We start from the raw sequence: 14,889 nt of genomic DNA, 5'->3' as shown, positions 1-14,889 counted from the left end.
TTGCTCATTTGTTTTGTTACTTAAATTACACATAGAAGTCAAATCATATGGTATTTATCTTTCTCTGACTGACATTTTTCATTTAGTATTATACTCTCTAGCACCATCCATGTTGGTGCAAATTGCAAGCTTTCATTATTTTTTATGGCTGAATTATATATAAAGAAAATATATGTGTGTGTGTATATATATATTTGTGTGTATATATATATACATATATATGTATATAGATAGATGTATATCTATATCTATCTATCTATATATCTTCTTATATAAATGGACACTTGGGCTGCTTCCATAATCTGCTTATTGTAAGTAATGCTTCTATAAACATACAGATGGTTGTATCCCTTTGGTTTAGCATTGTATTTTGATTTAGTGTTTATATTTTGGGGGTAGATATGCAGTAGTGTGATTACTGGATTCTAGGGTAGTTCTATTTTTAACTTTTTATGGAACCTCCATACTGTTTCCCAAAGTGGGTGCACCACTTTGCATTCCCACCAACTGTGCAAAAGGGATCTCTTCTCCAAATTCTTGTCAACACTTGTTGTTTCTTGTGTTTTTGATTTTAGCTACTCTGACAGGTGTGAGGGGATACCTCATAGTAGTTTGGACTTGTATTTCCCTAATGATGAGTAATGTTGAGCATCTTATCATGTGTCTGTTGGGTATCTCAATGTCCTCATTGGAGAAATGTCTGTTCATTTATTCTGCCCATGGTTAATTGGATTATTTGTTTTTGAGTGTTGAGTTGTGTAACTTCTTTATATATTTTAGATACTAATTCCTTATTGGATAATAATTTGCAAATATTAGGTTGATAATTTGCAAATAGGGTAGGATGCCCTTTAGCTTTGTTGACTGTTTCCTTCACTGTGCAGAAGCTTTCTTATTTTTATGTTGTCCCAATAGTTTATTTAGCTTTATATCCTTTGCCTTAGTATACATATCTAGAAAAAGGTTGATACCGCCAATGTCAGAGACATTTATGCTTGTGCTCTCTTCTAGGATTTTTATGATTTCAGGTCTCACATTTACGTCTTTAATCCATTTTGAATTTATTTTTGTGTATAGTGTAAGAAAGTGGTGCAGTTCCATTATTTTGCATGTAGCTGACCAGTTTTGCCAATATTTGTTGAAGAGACCTTTTCTGTGGGAACAGTCTTTTAAACATATAATGCTGAGAAAACTGGATTTCCACATGCAAAACAATAAAGTGGGACTTCTATTTAATACCTCATTACCGTATATAAAAATTAAATCAAAATATATTCAAGACATAAATTTAAGATCTAAAACTATACAACTCAGAAAGGGAAGGAAAACTTCCAGACTCATTCTATGAAGCCAGTATTACTTTGATTCCTAAACCAGACAGAGACCCAGTAAAAAAAGAGAACTACAGGCCAATATCCCTGATGAATACGGATGCCAAAATTCTCAATAAGATACTAGCAAATCGAATTCAACGGCATATAAAAAGAATTGTTCACCATGATCAAGTGGGATTCATTCCTGGGATGCAGGGCTGGTTCAACATTCGCAAATCAATCCACGTGATACATCACATTAACAAAAAAAAAGAGAAAAACCATATGATCCTGTCAATCGATGCAGAAAAGGCCTTTAACAAAATCCAGCACCCTTTCTTAATAAAAACCCTTGAGAAAGTCGGGATAGAAGGAACATACTTAAAGATCATAAAAGCCATTTATGAAAAGCCCACAGCTAACATCATCCTCAATGGGGAAAAACTGAGAGCTTTTTCCCTGAGATCAGGAACACGACAGGGATGCCCACTCTCACCGCTGTTGTTTAACATAGTGCTGGAAGTTCTAGCATCAGCAATCAGACAACAAAAGGAAATCAAAGGCATCAAAATTGGCAAAGATGAAGTCAAGCTTTCGCTTTTTGCAGATGACATGATATTATACATGGAAAATCCGACAGACTCCACCAAAAGTCTGCTAGAACTGATACATGAATTCAGCAAAGTTGCAGGATACAAAATCAATGTACAGAAATCAGTTGCATTCTTATACACTAACAATGAAGTAACAGAAAGACAAATAAGGAAACTGATCCCATTCACAATTGCACCAACAAGCATAAAATACCTAGGAATCAATCTAACCAAAGATGTAAAGGATCTGTATGCTGAAAACTATCGAAAGCTTATGAAGGTAATTGAAGAAGATTTAAAGAAATGGAAAGACATTCCCTGCTCATGGATTGGAAGAATAAATATTGTCAAAATGTCAATACTACCCAAAGCTATCTACACATTCAATGCAATCCCAATCAAAATGGCACCAGCATTCTTCTCGAAACTAGAACAAGCAATCCTAAAATTCATATGGAACCACAAAAGGCCCCGAATAGCCAAAGTAATTTTGAAGAAGAAGACCCAAGCAGGAGGCATCACAATCCCAGACTTTAGCCTCTACTACAAAGCTGTCATCATCAAGACAGCATGGTATTGGCACAAAAACAGACACATAGACCAATGGAATAGAATAGAAACCCCAGAACTAGACCCACAAACGTATGGCCAACTCATCTTTGACAAAGCAGGAAAGAACATCCAATGGAAAAAAGACAGTCTCTTTAACAATGGTGCTGGGAGAACTGGACAGCAACATGCAGAAGGTTGAAACTAGACCACTTTCTCACACCATTCACAAAAATAAACTCAAAATGGATAAAGGACCTGAATGTGAGACAGGAAACCATCAAAACCCTAGAGGAGAAAGCAGGAAAAGACCTCTCTGACCTCAGCCGTAGCAATCTCTTACTCGACACATCCCCAAAGGCAAGGGAATTAAAAGCAAAAGTGAATTACTGGGACCTTATGAAGATAAAAAGCTTCTGCACAGCAAAGGAAACAACCAACAAAACTAAAAGGCAACCAACGGAATGGGAAAAGATATTTGCAAATGACATATCGGACAAAGGGCTAGAATCCAAAATCTATAAAGAGCTCACCAAACTCCACACCCGAAAAGCAAATAACCCAGTGAAGAAATGGGCAGAAAACATGAATAGACACTTCTCTAAAGAAGACATCCGGATGGCCAACAGGCACATGAAAAGATGTTCAGCGTCGCTCCTTATCAGGGAAATACAAATCAAAACCACACTCAGGTATCACCTCACGCCAGTCAGAGTGGCCAAAATGAACAAATCAGGAGACTATAGATGCTGGAGAGGATGTGGAGAAACGGGAACCCTCTTGCACTGTTGGTGGGAATGCAAATTGGTGCAGCCGCTCTGGAAAGCAGTGTGGAGGTTCCTCAGAAAATTAAAAATAGACCTACCCTATGACCCAGCAAGAGCACTGCTAGGAATTTATCCAAGGGACACAGGAGTACTGATGCATAGGGGCACTTGTACCCCAATGTTCATAGCAGCACTCTCAACAATAGCCAAATTATGGAAAGACCCTAAATGTCCATCAACTGATGAATGGATAAAGAAATTGTGGTTTATATACACTATGGAATACTACGTGGCAATGAGAAAAAATGAAATATGGTCTTTTGTAGCAACGTGGATGGAACTGGAGAGTGTGATGCTAAGTGAAATAAGCCATACAGAGAAAGACAGATACCATATGGTTTCACTCTTATGTGGATCCTGAGAAACTTAACAGGAACCCATGGGGGAGGGGAAGGAAAAAAAAAAAAAAAGAGGTTAGAGTGGGAGAGAGCCAAAGCATAAGAGACTGTTGAGAACTGAGAGCAAACTGAGGGTTGATGGGGGGTGGGAGGGAGGAGAGGGTGGGTGATGGGTATTGAGGAGGGCACCTTTTGGGATGAGCACTGGGTGTTGTATGGAAACCAATTTGACAATAAATTTCATATATAAATAAAAAAAAATAAAAAAAAATAAAACTATACAACTCTGGTAAGAAAACATATGGCGAAATCTTCCCAACATTTGCTTTGCTAATGATTTCTTAGATATGACACAAGAAGCATAGGTAATAAGAGAAAAAAATAAACATAATGAATTTCAGTATTTTTTTAACTGTGCATCAAAATACACTATAAACAGAGTTAAAAACCACCCACAGAATGGGAAAAAAATATTTGCAATTCCTAAGTCTGATAGGAGATTAATATCAATAATGCATATGGAACTCCTAAAAATCAACAACAAAAAATTAAAAAAAACTCAATTAAAAATGGGCAAGTGACTTAAATAGACTTTTCTCCAGTGAATACACAAAGGACCCTGAAGCCAAGACTACCCTGTATGTCAACTAACTTGAATTTAAATTAAAAAAATGTACAAATGACCAATAGGAACATGGAAGGATATTCAACATCACCAATTATCAGGGAAATGATAATAAAAAATACAATGGGATACCTCCTCATACCTCTTAGGATGGTTACTATCAAAACAAAAACAATACAGTACAAAACAAAACAAAAGAGAAAACAAGCATTGGCAAGGATGTGGAGAAATTGGAACCCTTGTGCACTGTTGGTGGAAATACAAAATGTTACAGCCACTATGGAAAAGAGTACGGTGGTTCCTTAGAAAATTAAAAAAAAAATAAATTTACCGTATTATACAGCATTTCCACTTCTGTGCACATAACAAAATGTATCCAAAGCATGTCTCAAAGAGATATTGTACACCCATATTCATAGTAGCATTATTCTCGATAGCCAAAATGTGGATGCAACCAAAGTGTCCACTGATAGATGAATGGATAAACAAAATATAATATACACATACAATGAAATATTATTAAACCACGAAAAATAATGAAATCTTGTGATGTGCACTAACTTGGATGAAGCTAGAGAGTATAATGTGAAATTAGTCAGCCAGAGAACAATAAATACCATACAATACCATCATATGTGGAATTTAAGAAACAAAACAAAGGAACAAAGGAAAAAAAAGAGAGAGATAGAGAAACCAAGAAATAGATTCTTAACAATAAAAAACAAACTGACTATTTACCAGGGGCAAGGGACATGGGTGTATGGGGTAAATAGGTGGTGAGGATTAAGGTGTGCACTTGTCATGATGAGCACTGGGTGTTATATGCAGTTGAATCACTGTATCATACACCTGAAACAAATATAACACTGTATGTTAACTATAAGAGAATTAAAATTTTTAAATTTAATAAAAAATAAAGACATGAGAATGATAGATGACAAGAAAAGAAGGAAGGAAATTCTGCAATATGCTGCAATGTGGATCAAACTTGAAGGCATTATGCTAAGTGAAATATGCTGGTCATGGACAGACAAATACTGCATGATTCCTCTTATATGAGGCACTTTGAGTAGTTAAAATCATAGAGACAGAAAGTACAACAGTTGTTGTCAGGAACTAGGGAGAGGGAAGAATGGGAAGTTATTGTTTAATGGGTGTAAAGTTTCAGTTTCATAAGATGAAAAGATTTATGAAGATGGATAGTGGTGATTACACAACACTATGAAATGTATTTAATGCCGTTGAAGTGTACACTTAAAATGGTTAAGATGTTAAATTTTATGCTATATGTATGTTTTCCCAATAAAAATGTTGAACAAAGAAGACTGAAACTCATACTGGACACCAGCTAATGATAGCTTCTTAATACTCAGGGCCCACCTTCTTTCCCTAAGTGGCTTTCTGCTCCTTGTATCTTCCTGTCCAGCAGATGTAATACCTGTTGTCTATGTTCATATTTCCTAGAATCAACTGACACACACTTAACCCCAGAACATGGCCAATTCCATTACTTTCATTACAAAAGTTTTCTTCTATCCAATCTATTTTACTTCCTGGCTCTACCAAGTGGCTAAACCACACCCAACTTTGCTATATCTGTGCTTTACAGAATATTATTCTTCTGGATGCCTTATCCAGGATCAGGCTTTAAACCTTGTACTATATCCCTCACCATAGCAAGCATGTCTGCATGTCATGCCAGTCTGTTCCTGGTCTCATATTGCCAGGAACCTGAACAGTCTTACTGCCTTGTATATCCCTTCAGAAATACACCTAGAGAAGCACTTCTAAAAGTGTAATCTGGGGACGCTTGGGTGGCTCAGTCAGTTAGGCATCCAACTTCAACTCAGGTCATGATCTTGCAACTCGTGGGTTCAAGCCCCATGTTGGGTTCTGTGCTGACAGCTCGGAGTCTGGACCCTACTTCAGATTCTGTGTCTCCCTCTCTCTCTGCCCCCCCCCCCAAGAATAAACAAATGTTAAAAAAAATTAAAGTGTGATCTGTATAACAGTGTTACCAGAAGATGTTCACTAATAAAAAGTTCAGGAATTAAGTATGATGAATTCTATATATTCTTCACATTTTGAATATTTTTGATGAACAAAAATAAATACAAGTTTATGAGAAGTCCTGCAGCAAACACTATTTGACCACGTTTAACCTAGTGTTTTGCAAACACATTCAGACTTGTAGCCTTTTTTTCACCAGATATTCATCCCTCAGGACTCAGTTTGGGAGATGCTTGTTTCAAGTGTACCTCTGAGGTGCCCCAGGTTCCAGTGTCTAAGTCCTCACCAGTTCTCAGGTTCCAGTAAATGAATTTCATATGTTAAGAATTCCTCACCCAGGATTCCAAGATGCGTATTTTCCTCTATCTGCACCTTTTCCTGGAATGTCTCATCTTGGAAGGCTTCATATCGGACTTTCCAGTAAGTGCCCCCAATTCGACTGGAGCTCTTCTGGAAGAATTTATCTGAGCCACTGGATATAAAGAGGTAAATGTCATATGATTTAATTATGTATCATATAGATCCCCATCTCATCCTTGGTCTCATTAAGTTATGGGTACTTATGTTTAGTAAGAACCTCAGGGATAACCCAGGTTAAATTCCACACAGTGAAGTTATATCCTTTGATGACACCACTAATTAATGATATATAGCTTCTGCCTGCTTGAGTCTTTCAAAGGTCAGGGGACTTATTTTCAGAGAAAACAATCCTTCTTGCTATTGGAGTTTTAATGGTTGGGATTCTTTATAGTAGGCTGAAATCTTCCCTTAGCAAGTTCCAGACAATGGGAAAAGTTCTGCCCTCTTAAGTTACATAGCCTTATACATGTCCTAATTATCCTCATGTATTCAAGATCCTTTCTCACCTTAATAAAAAATATTCTTAAGTTAAAAATGAAAGCCAACAAACTTAGCAAGCACAGTTGGAGATTCTAGAAGCTATGCTGAGATCCAAATTCCTACTTTTTTATGGTTTCTGCAGATTCATTCCATTATTCCTCACTAGAAGAATAAACACGACAGGTGCCCTAGAATATTCCACCCAAAACTCTCCTAGTCATTTACTAAGTACCTCTTCTGTAAAAGATCTGGAATCACTGATAGCCCAGTGAGTCAGTATAAGTTAAGGCCTAGCAACTGAATAGGGAACTAACCTTCTGCTCTATTTCCCCTACATGATTCATGGGTGAGGTAGAATTTGGAGAAGTTCTTCCAAAAGGGTGAGAATGGAATGGCTACAAGGTGGGTTTCTCCCACTCTTCCTACATTTCTCACAGTGCTTTTTACACTCCTTTTCAATTGCCTCCTTCAGGCTGTAGAAAAGAAAGGAAGGGACCATGAGGTAAACAATGAGTCAAATAAAGAAGAATTGGATAAATGCCATTTCAACTGTTCTGGTTTCTTTTGAGTTTTATTTTCTGAATGTGGCCTGGAATCATAACAGGAGCAATCCCAAACTCTACTTGGATCCTTTGCTGAGAATATGACATAACCCTACAAAAATCTTTGTAGCTTCCCAAGAGCAAACTCTCTAAGGGACCACAAGAATTTGGCTAACAGTTGTGTCATGTAATTCCAGCCAGACAATGATTGTAACGTCTAAGTGAAGTGAAAGATTTCTGAGAGGGTGTAATAGGTGGTGGGCTGGTCCCAGGATCTGGGGGAGGAAGCCCACTGACTCTTACCTGCCTGGCTCCTTCAAATTCTTCCCAGTACTCCCATCATGCCCCATCGGGCCATAGTCCCATAGAATCTCACGGGCCTCAATGAAGTACTGCCGGACTTTGCCTGTGAGTTGGTTCATGGGAGGAGTCATGGAGCAAGACTTGACCTGGTAGAGTGCTTGCATGCCATCTGGAGGAAGGACATAATGGCTGGATCCATTCTACCCAACAGGTCATATACCCAGATGACCCACCTTCCTCCTTCTCCTGTTACCCTCCCCCTTCACTATGCCACTTTCTTTTACTCCTTAACAGCATGACTGGGAGAAAGGGAGCATTCCATGTGGGAATTCCATGTGGGAATTCAAGTACCTTCACTTGCTCACCACCACTTGTTTGTTTACTAGATCACATTCTTGCTTCTTCAAAAGGCTTACATTGTAGCAACATCACAGAGTTTGAAGTCAGAAATACCTGAGTTCAAATCTAATCCTTATCACTCGCTATATGACCTTAGGCCTGTCACTTCCTAGATCTGAGTTTTAACCCCTGTTTTGTAAATGAGGAGAATAGGGAAATCTACCACTGGGCTGGCAGGAGCATCACATTTTTTTTAAAAAGAGGAGTAAGAAGAAAAAGGGAAGTAAGTTACATGTAAACTGGAAAGTTCTCAAAATAATGGAACTTCTTCTATACATAGAGATGAAGCTGCAGACTTGGGAATGTCAGAAAAATTCAAATTCTAAATAATCATAATAATAATGTTTATTTATTCTTGAGAGAGAGAGAGAGAGGGACAGACAGAACATGAGCAGGGGAGGGGCAGAGAGAGAGGGAGACACAGAATCTGAAGCAGGCTCCAGGTTCTGAGCTGTCAGCACAGAGCCTGATGCGGGGCTCAAACTCACAAACCGTGAGGTCATGACCTGAGCTGAAGTCAGATGCCTAACCAACTGAGCCACCCAGGCACCCCAGGAAAATTTGAATTCTAAATAGTATCTCCAAATGTGCAAGAATTTACATTGAGGTATGCATAGTAATAACGGATAATAATACCTTATGTTACCTTTGCATATGTTACCTCCTTCAATCCTCATATGATTATGAGGATTAAAAGTCTTGTGAAACATGGGGCGCCTGGGTGGCGCAGTCGGTTAAGCGTCCGACTTCAGCCAGGTCACGATCTCGCGGTCCGGGAGTTCGAGCCCCGCGTCAGGCTCTGGGCTGATGGCTCAGAGCCTGGAGCCTGTTTCCGATTCTGTGTCTCCCTCTCTCTCTGCCCCTCCCCCGTTCATGCTCTGTCTCTCTCCATCCCAAAAATAAATAAACGTTGAAAAAAAAATTTAAAAAAAAAAGTCTTGTGAAACAGACTTTTAATGTGCCCTTTTGCAGATGAAGAAAACTAAGGATCAGAGAGGTTAAGAAACTTGCCCAAGATTACACAGCTAGTCAATGGTGAAACTGAGATTTATAATCCTATCTTTTAACTGCAAATTGGAATGCTTATTTTCTTCTCTCAGAGAAGTTACCTGAGCTCAACCAAAGTTAATTAAACAACTGGTAGAACCAAGATTTGAGTTCAGGCTTTTCTGGCTGGCTCATATTACCTTCCTGAGATCCACCTAATTTATCATATATCAAATAATGCTAGAAAGTGTGAGCTCAATATTATACTATATGTTACCTGACTAGAATTTAAATAAAAATTTGAAAGAAAAAAAAAGAAAGAGCTAGCAATGATCTTAGTATGTAGACTAACAAATTTTATAGATGTGGAAAATGAGGTCTATATATGGGAAAACACTTTTCCAAAGTCATACAGTGAGTTTTTCACAGAGGTGAGACAATATCTCAAACCTTCTAATCACTCATCTAGTGCTCTTTTCATTGTCTCATATATTCTCCCTCTCCTTTGATGCTCCTCAATGCACTATGTCATTACTTCAGCAATGTTCTCTCTGAAAACCAAATCTTCTACCCCTATAACTGTTGGTTCCCAACTAGAGCATCACTACTTGCTCACAGTACTCTATGATCTCCTGAAGAAGCCTTACTCTTCTTTACTCTCTCCTTCATTCCCTGTTCAATAAGCTGCAAATTGCTCCAGATCTTAATTCCTTCGAATTCCGAGCAAAGAGGACACCAAGTTAACTGCTGAGCTAGGGAAAGTCCTGGCTAGGTACCAGAATTCTAGTCTAGTATTTCATTCTTTATACCTAGCTGTCCCACCTGAAAGACTAGGCTCCAGACACCTGATGACCATTAATGCCATCTCCCTTCTATACTTCAAGGGTCAGAGTTGCTTAATCTCACCTCGCAAGTGACTATTCACTTGACAGCTAATCAACCAGGTGCCAGGTTCCTGAGGCACCATCTCAGCAGTCACAAAGGTGGCTGGAAAGATGTGAGCCACATCAGTGCGGTGGCCCCGGATAGTTAGTATTTGTCCATGGAAGAAAGCTGTGTGGACATCTACTTCATTGCCCATGCCAAACAAGTGCCAGGCCACACGCTTCTGTGCACACATGCTTAGATCTGGTAAGTTACCAAAAACAAAGCCATTGATTGCTGCAAATAAAAATCCAAATAAAATATCAGAGTTAGGAAAATACAGCCTAATGGGAGAAGGTTTGCCATCTGACAATAATAATAGATAACATTTAAATAAATTTTTAAAAAGTAGACTATGTTGACCATATGCTTTATTTCATTTAAAACCTTACAAACACTCCTGGGAAATAAGCAGATATTGTTGCTCTCAAACAAACAACGAGAAAACCAAGGCTCAGAGAAATAAAGTTACTTCTCTGCCAAAGCCACAGAGCTATTAAGTGATAGAACCAAGATTCCAACCCAGAAATCTGAAGAAGTTTTCTAAAGAATGGGGTTTATTTTGCAAGCTAATCTTTCATTCCAGGCCAATTTCCTTTGGAAATTTCCACAGGACAATTTTCAAGTTAACTAATTACCATGGTTATCAAAAGCAATTGGTGTAACACTAAAGATAAATTTGAACTGTGCAAGCCATCCCTACATCTTCCATCTGAGTTTTCACCTCCCCTTGGAATTGTCTGGCTTTGAGAAGAATTAAATCCCTTTCTTAATTAAACAAAAATAAAATCAAATTGTTTCTATTACTAAAATAAGTTGTATGCTCATGACTCAGGGATTTTGTGTCTTTAGTTTGTTTTGGATTAATTAAGATGATCAACTCCCTCATTGCCAACCATTTCCCCCCACAAAGTGGGTAATTCTTCTAACCTTTTTAGGACAAAGAAATGTTGACTAATTATATCAGTGGGCAACCCTCACCCTGAGTGACTGAGCATATAGTACTTGACTTTAGAATTGATAACCTAGGCCATTCCACATTAGAAGGCAGGGCATCTAATGGCAAGAGCACAGACTGTGCAGTCAGACAGATAAGGGTTAGAATTTTAGCTGTGCAGTTTATCTGTTAGCTGGATAACAGCTGACAGATCTGTTAGCTGTGATCCTGGATCCTCAGTTTCCTTATAGGTAAAACAGAGAAAAGATACCTACTATTTTAAGTTCTTGTGAAGTTAAAAAGAACCAAATATGTGAAAGTACCCACCAAATGCTAGGCCCAGTACAAACTCTCCATCAGTCTTCACTATCATGGTGTGGCCACCCTCTCCCAGCTCACCATGCATCCTATTGCTTTCCTGAAAGGCCTCATCTTCTTTGTCTACTGAGGCAGGGTCTGAGCAGTAAGTGACAATGTTCTCATCAATATGCCAGCTAAGGTTCTCATCTACCACACTGAAGAGCAGGAAGAAATAACTGTCCACATCCTTCCGCTGAGGAGGGGAATTCCCATCCAGGGTTCCTAGAGTGAGAAAGAAAGATGCCCTTGAAAACATCCCTTCCTTAGCAACAGTAACCTGCAAAGGGTACTCATAAGAAATAAATAGCAAGACAGGGTGACTTAAGAGTCTGTTGTCAACAGGAAAACAGATAAGGCCTTTTGCTGATAATTTCTTTTATTTTCCTATTTTTAAATGTTTATTTATTTATTTTTAGACACAGAGAGAGCAAGTGGGGGAGGGGCAGAGAGAAAGAGGGGGGGAGAGAAAGGATCCCAAGAAAGCTCTGTGCTATCAGCACAGAGCCCAACATGGGTCTCAAACTCACAAACCGTGAGATCATGACCTGAGCCGAAATAAAAAATCAGATGCTTAACTGACTGAGCCACCTGGCACCCCTTTTACTGCTAATTTCTATTTCCAAATTTCAATTACCCCAGTTAAACCCAATTCAGCTGAGCCTAGGACTTGAAGGTTAAGCATATAGGATTAATATCCCTCCCACCATCCCTACCTATGCCTTCAACCCAGGGCTTTAATCTGACCATACTTCTGCAACACCCAGGTCTTCTGGGCCTGGCAGTACTTAAACTTATCATATTTCCAACCAAGTTCCAGTTCTCCCCAAATCCTAATGGCTCCACTTTTGATATAAATCACACTTAAACTCTTAGTGCACACCTTACTTTTCTGTTACTTGACTCTCATCATTACTAATGCAAGGTTTTAAAATGAAGAAAAAAATAAGAAAACATTATTATTTTTTAAATGTTTATTTATTTTTTTTTAGAGAGGGAGAGCTGGGGAGGGGCAGAGAGAGGGAGACACAAAATCTGAAGCAGGCTTTAGGCTCCGAGCTGTCAGCACAGAGCCTGATGCAGCACTTGAACTCACAAACCACAAGATCATGACCTGAGCCAAAGTCAAACACTTAACCAAGTGAGCCACCCAAATGCCCCAAAAGTTTTTTAAAAGGTAATGAAATAAAAAAAATAGTAGAAAGAAAGTTTAGTGTGGTTTATTCCTAATAATAAATAAAGGTGCTGGATTAACACTCCTTGAGGTTGCTGTTTAATATGTAGGTGATCCAACACACATCACTGCTTCCTGGAAATATCCCACACCACATCTCAGTAGCTCACCCCTGGGGTCTGTACCTCTTTTACAAGTGATAAGGGGTCCAATGAGACCAGTAGCAATGTCTCGTGGAGCATCTACATGAGAATGGTAGATCCAGGTGAGGCATGCTGGGTCAGCATCAGTGGGTGCGTGGCCTTCTGGAATGGTCCAGTTGTAAATGTGGCTGCCTCCCGGGGGAACAAAGTCATCAGCTTTTAGCTGACCGGAGGAGCCATCTGGGTATAGGGAGCCTAAAAAATGAAATTGCACATGCCCAATCTCAGGGTGAGAACGAACGTAACAGATATAGAAGCCAAGAGAGGGATGATATATGAGACAGTGGTCCTCACAACCTGAAGAGGGCACCTGTTCAGGTAATATCCAGCCAAAGAACCACAGACTTTATATCAACCTCCCAGCACCTGGAGAGGTGCCATCCATTGGAGAAGGAGCTGTGGCCATGGAAAGTGCTGCACAGCCTGATCCAATAGTATCCTCGTGCAAAACCAATGGCATAGAAGCAAGAAAGAAGACAGAATTCCTGCGCCCACTGCCCTTTCTTCAGGCCCTCTTTGGAAAATAGACAATTACAGAATTTCAATCTAAAGCTAACTGAAGTTCCTCAAAATATTAAAAATAAAACTACCCTATGATTCAGTAATCACACTACTGGGGATCGACCCCGAAGAAGAAGAAGAAAAAGAAAAAAAACAAAACCTGAGAAACTTTTTATCTTTCCTTCTATTCTAAATGACAGCCTTGCTGTATAAAGAATTTTTGGCTGCATATTTTTCTTATTCAGCATGTGAAATATCTCCTGCCACTCCATTCTGGCTTGCCAAGTTTTAGTGGACAAGTCTGATGCTAACCATATATGTGTCTACCTTTGTAGGTTAAGGACATTTGTCCCTAGCTGCTTTCCAAGTTATTTCTTAGTTTTGTATTTTTCAGGTTTCACTCTGATATGTCAAGCTGATGACATGTTTTTGCTGATTTTGAGGGGAGTTCTTTGTGTCTCTTGGACTTGAATGCCTTTTTTCGTTCCCAGATTAGGGAAGTTCTCAGCGATAATTTGTTTGAATAAACTTTCTGCCCCTTTTTTCCTGTTCATCTTCCTCTGGGACTCTTATGATACAGATATTGTTTCATTTAATGGAGTCACTAAGTTCCCTAAGTCTCCCCTCATGATGTAATAGTTTACTTTACCTCTTATTTTCAACTTCATTATTTTCCACAATTTTATCTTCTGTATCACCTATTCTCTCCTCTGCTTCTTCAGTCCTCATTGTGACTAATCCAGTTGGTTTTGCATCTCAGTTATCGAATTTTTATTTCAGCCTCACTAGATTTTTGGTCTTTGATCTTTTCAGTAAGGGTTTCTCTGGTGTCTTCTATGTCTTTTTCAAGCCCAGCTAGTAGTCTTATGACAGTTGTTCTAAACTCTTGTTCAGATGTATTGTTTATATCTTTTTTGAGCAACTCCCTGGCTATGATTTCTTCTTGACCTTTCTTTTGGGGAGAATTCCTCTTGTCATTTTGGCTAAGTTTCTGCCTTTTGCATGGTTTAAAAGCGTGTTATGTTTCCTGAAACTGAGAGTACTGCTATATTAAAAAGGGGTCATGTGGCACTTTAAGAAGTATTTCTGGTATATGCTGTGTGCACTCTGCTGTTGTGTTTTGTCTGCTCTTTCCCACTAGTCAGTCCTCTGCTGAGTTTCTCTTTGATTTTAATTGGAAGTGTTTGGACATTTAAGTAGGTGTGCTTTGATTTGATTGTTAAAATAAGACTAGAGGAAAAAATCCTGATTCCCCAAAACAAGAGAAATGGAAAGGGAATTTAAAAAAAAAAAAAAACAGAGAATTAAAAAAAAAAAAACTATACAGTCGATTCCAAAGATAAATAAAGGAAAAAAATAGTAAAGTAAAAAGAAAAAGAAAATACAAAAAGAAGACTGATCACAAAAAAACAAAAAACAAAACAGAACAGAAATGGAAATGAAACAAACAAGAAACTATGAACCGAT

At 38.6% G+C, this 14,889-nt stretch overlaps 1 protein-coding gene across 3 annotated transcripts in view; it reads right to left on the bottom strand.

The window, feature by feature from the left end:
* The window catches only part of HEPH (hephaestin), a 93,706-nt gene that overhangs the window by 64,848 nt on the left and 13,969 nt on the right, over positions 1-14,889 (bottom strand). For 2 of the 3 annotated variants that reach the window (XM_040467015.1, XM_040467014.1), the window contains exons 4-8: positions 12,904-13,116; positions 11,587-11,769; positions 10,233-10,487; positions 7,941-8,109; positions 6,591-6,727 (exon numbers count right to left, since the gene is read on the bottom strand). In XM_040467015.1, coding sequence (XP_040322949.1) covers positions 6,591-6,727; positions 7,941-8,109; positions 10,233-10,487; positions 11,587-11,769; positions 12,904-13,116 — 957 coding nt within the window. The remainder of the gene's footprint in view (positions 1-6,590; positions 6,728-7,940; positions 8,110-10,232; positions 10,488-11,586; positions 11,770-12,903; positions 13,117-14,889) is intronic. The other variant, XM_040467016.1, reaches the window with a different exon arrangement.

This window comes from Herpailurus yagouaroundi, unplaced genomic scaffold (assembly GCF_014898765.1).
Source record: "Herpailurus yagouaroundi ecotype Mexico unplaced genomic scaffold, PumYag 67158, whole genome shotgun sequence".
NCBI lineage: Eukaryota > Metazoa > Chordata > Mammalia > Carnivora > Felidae > Herpailurus > Herpailurus yagouaroundi.
The sequence above is the reverse complement of the archived record's forward strand: the minus strand, read 5'-3'. Positions and strand labels throughout refer to the sequence as shown.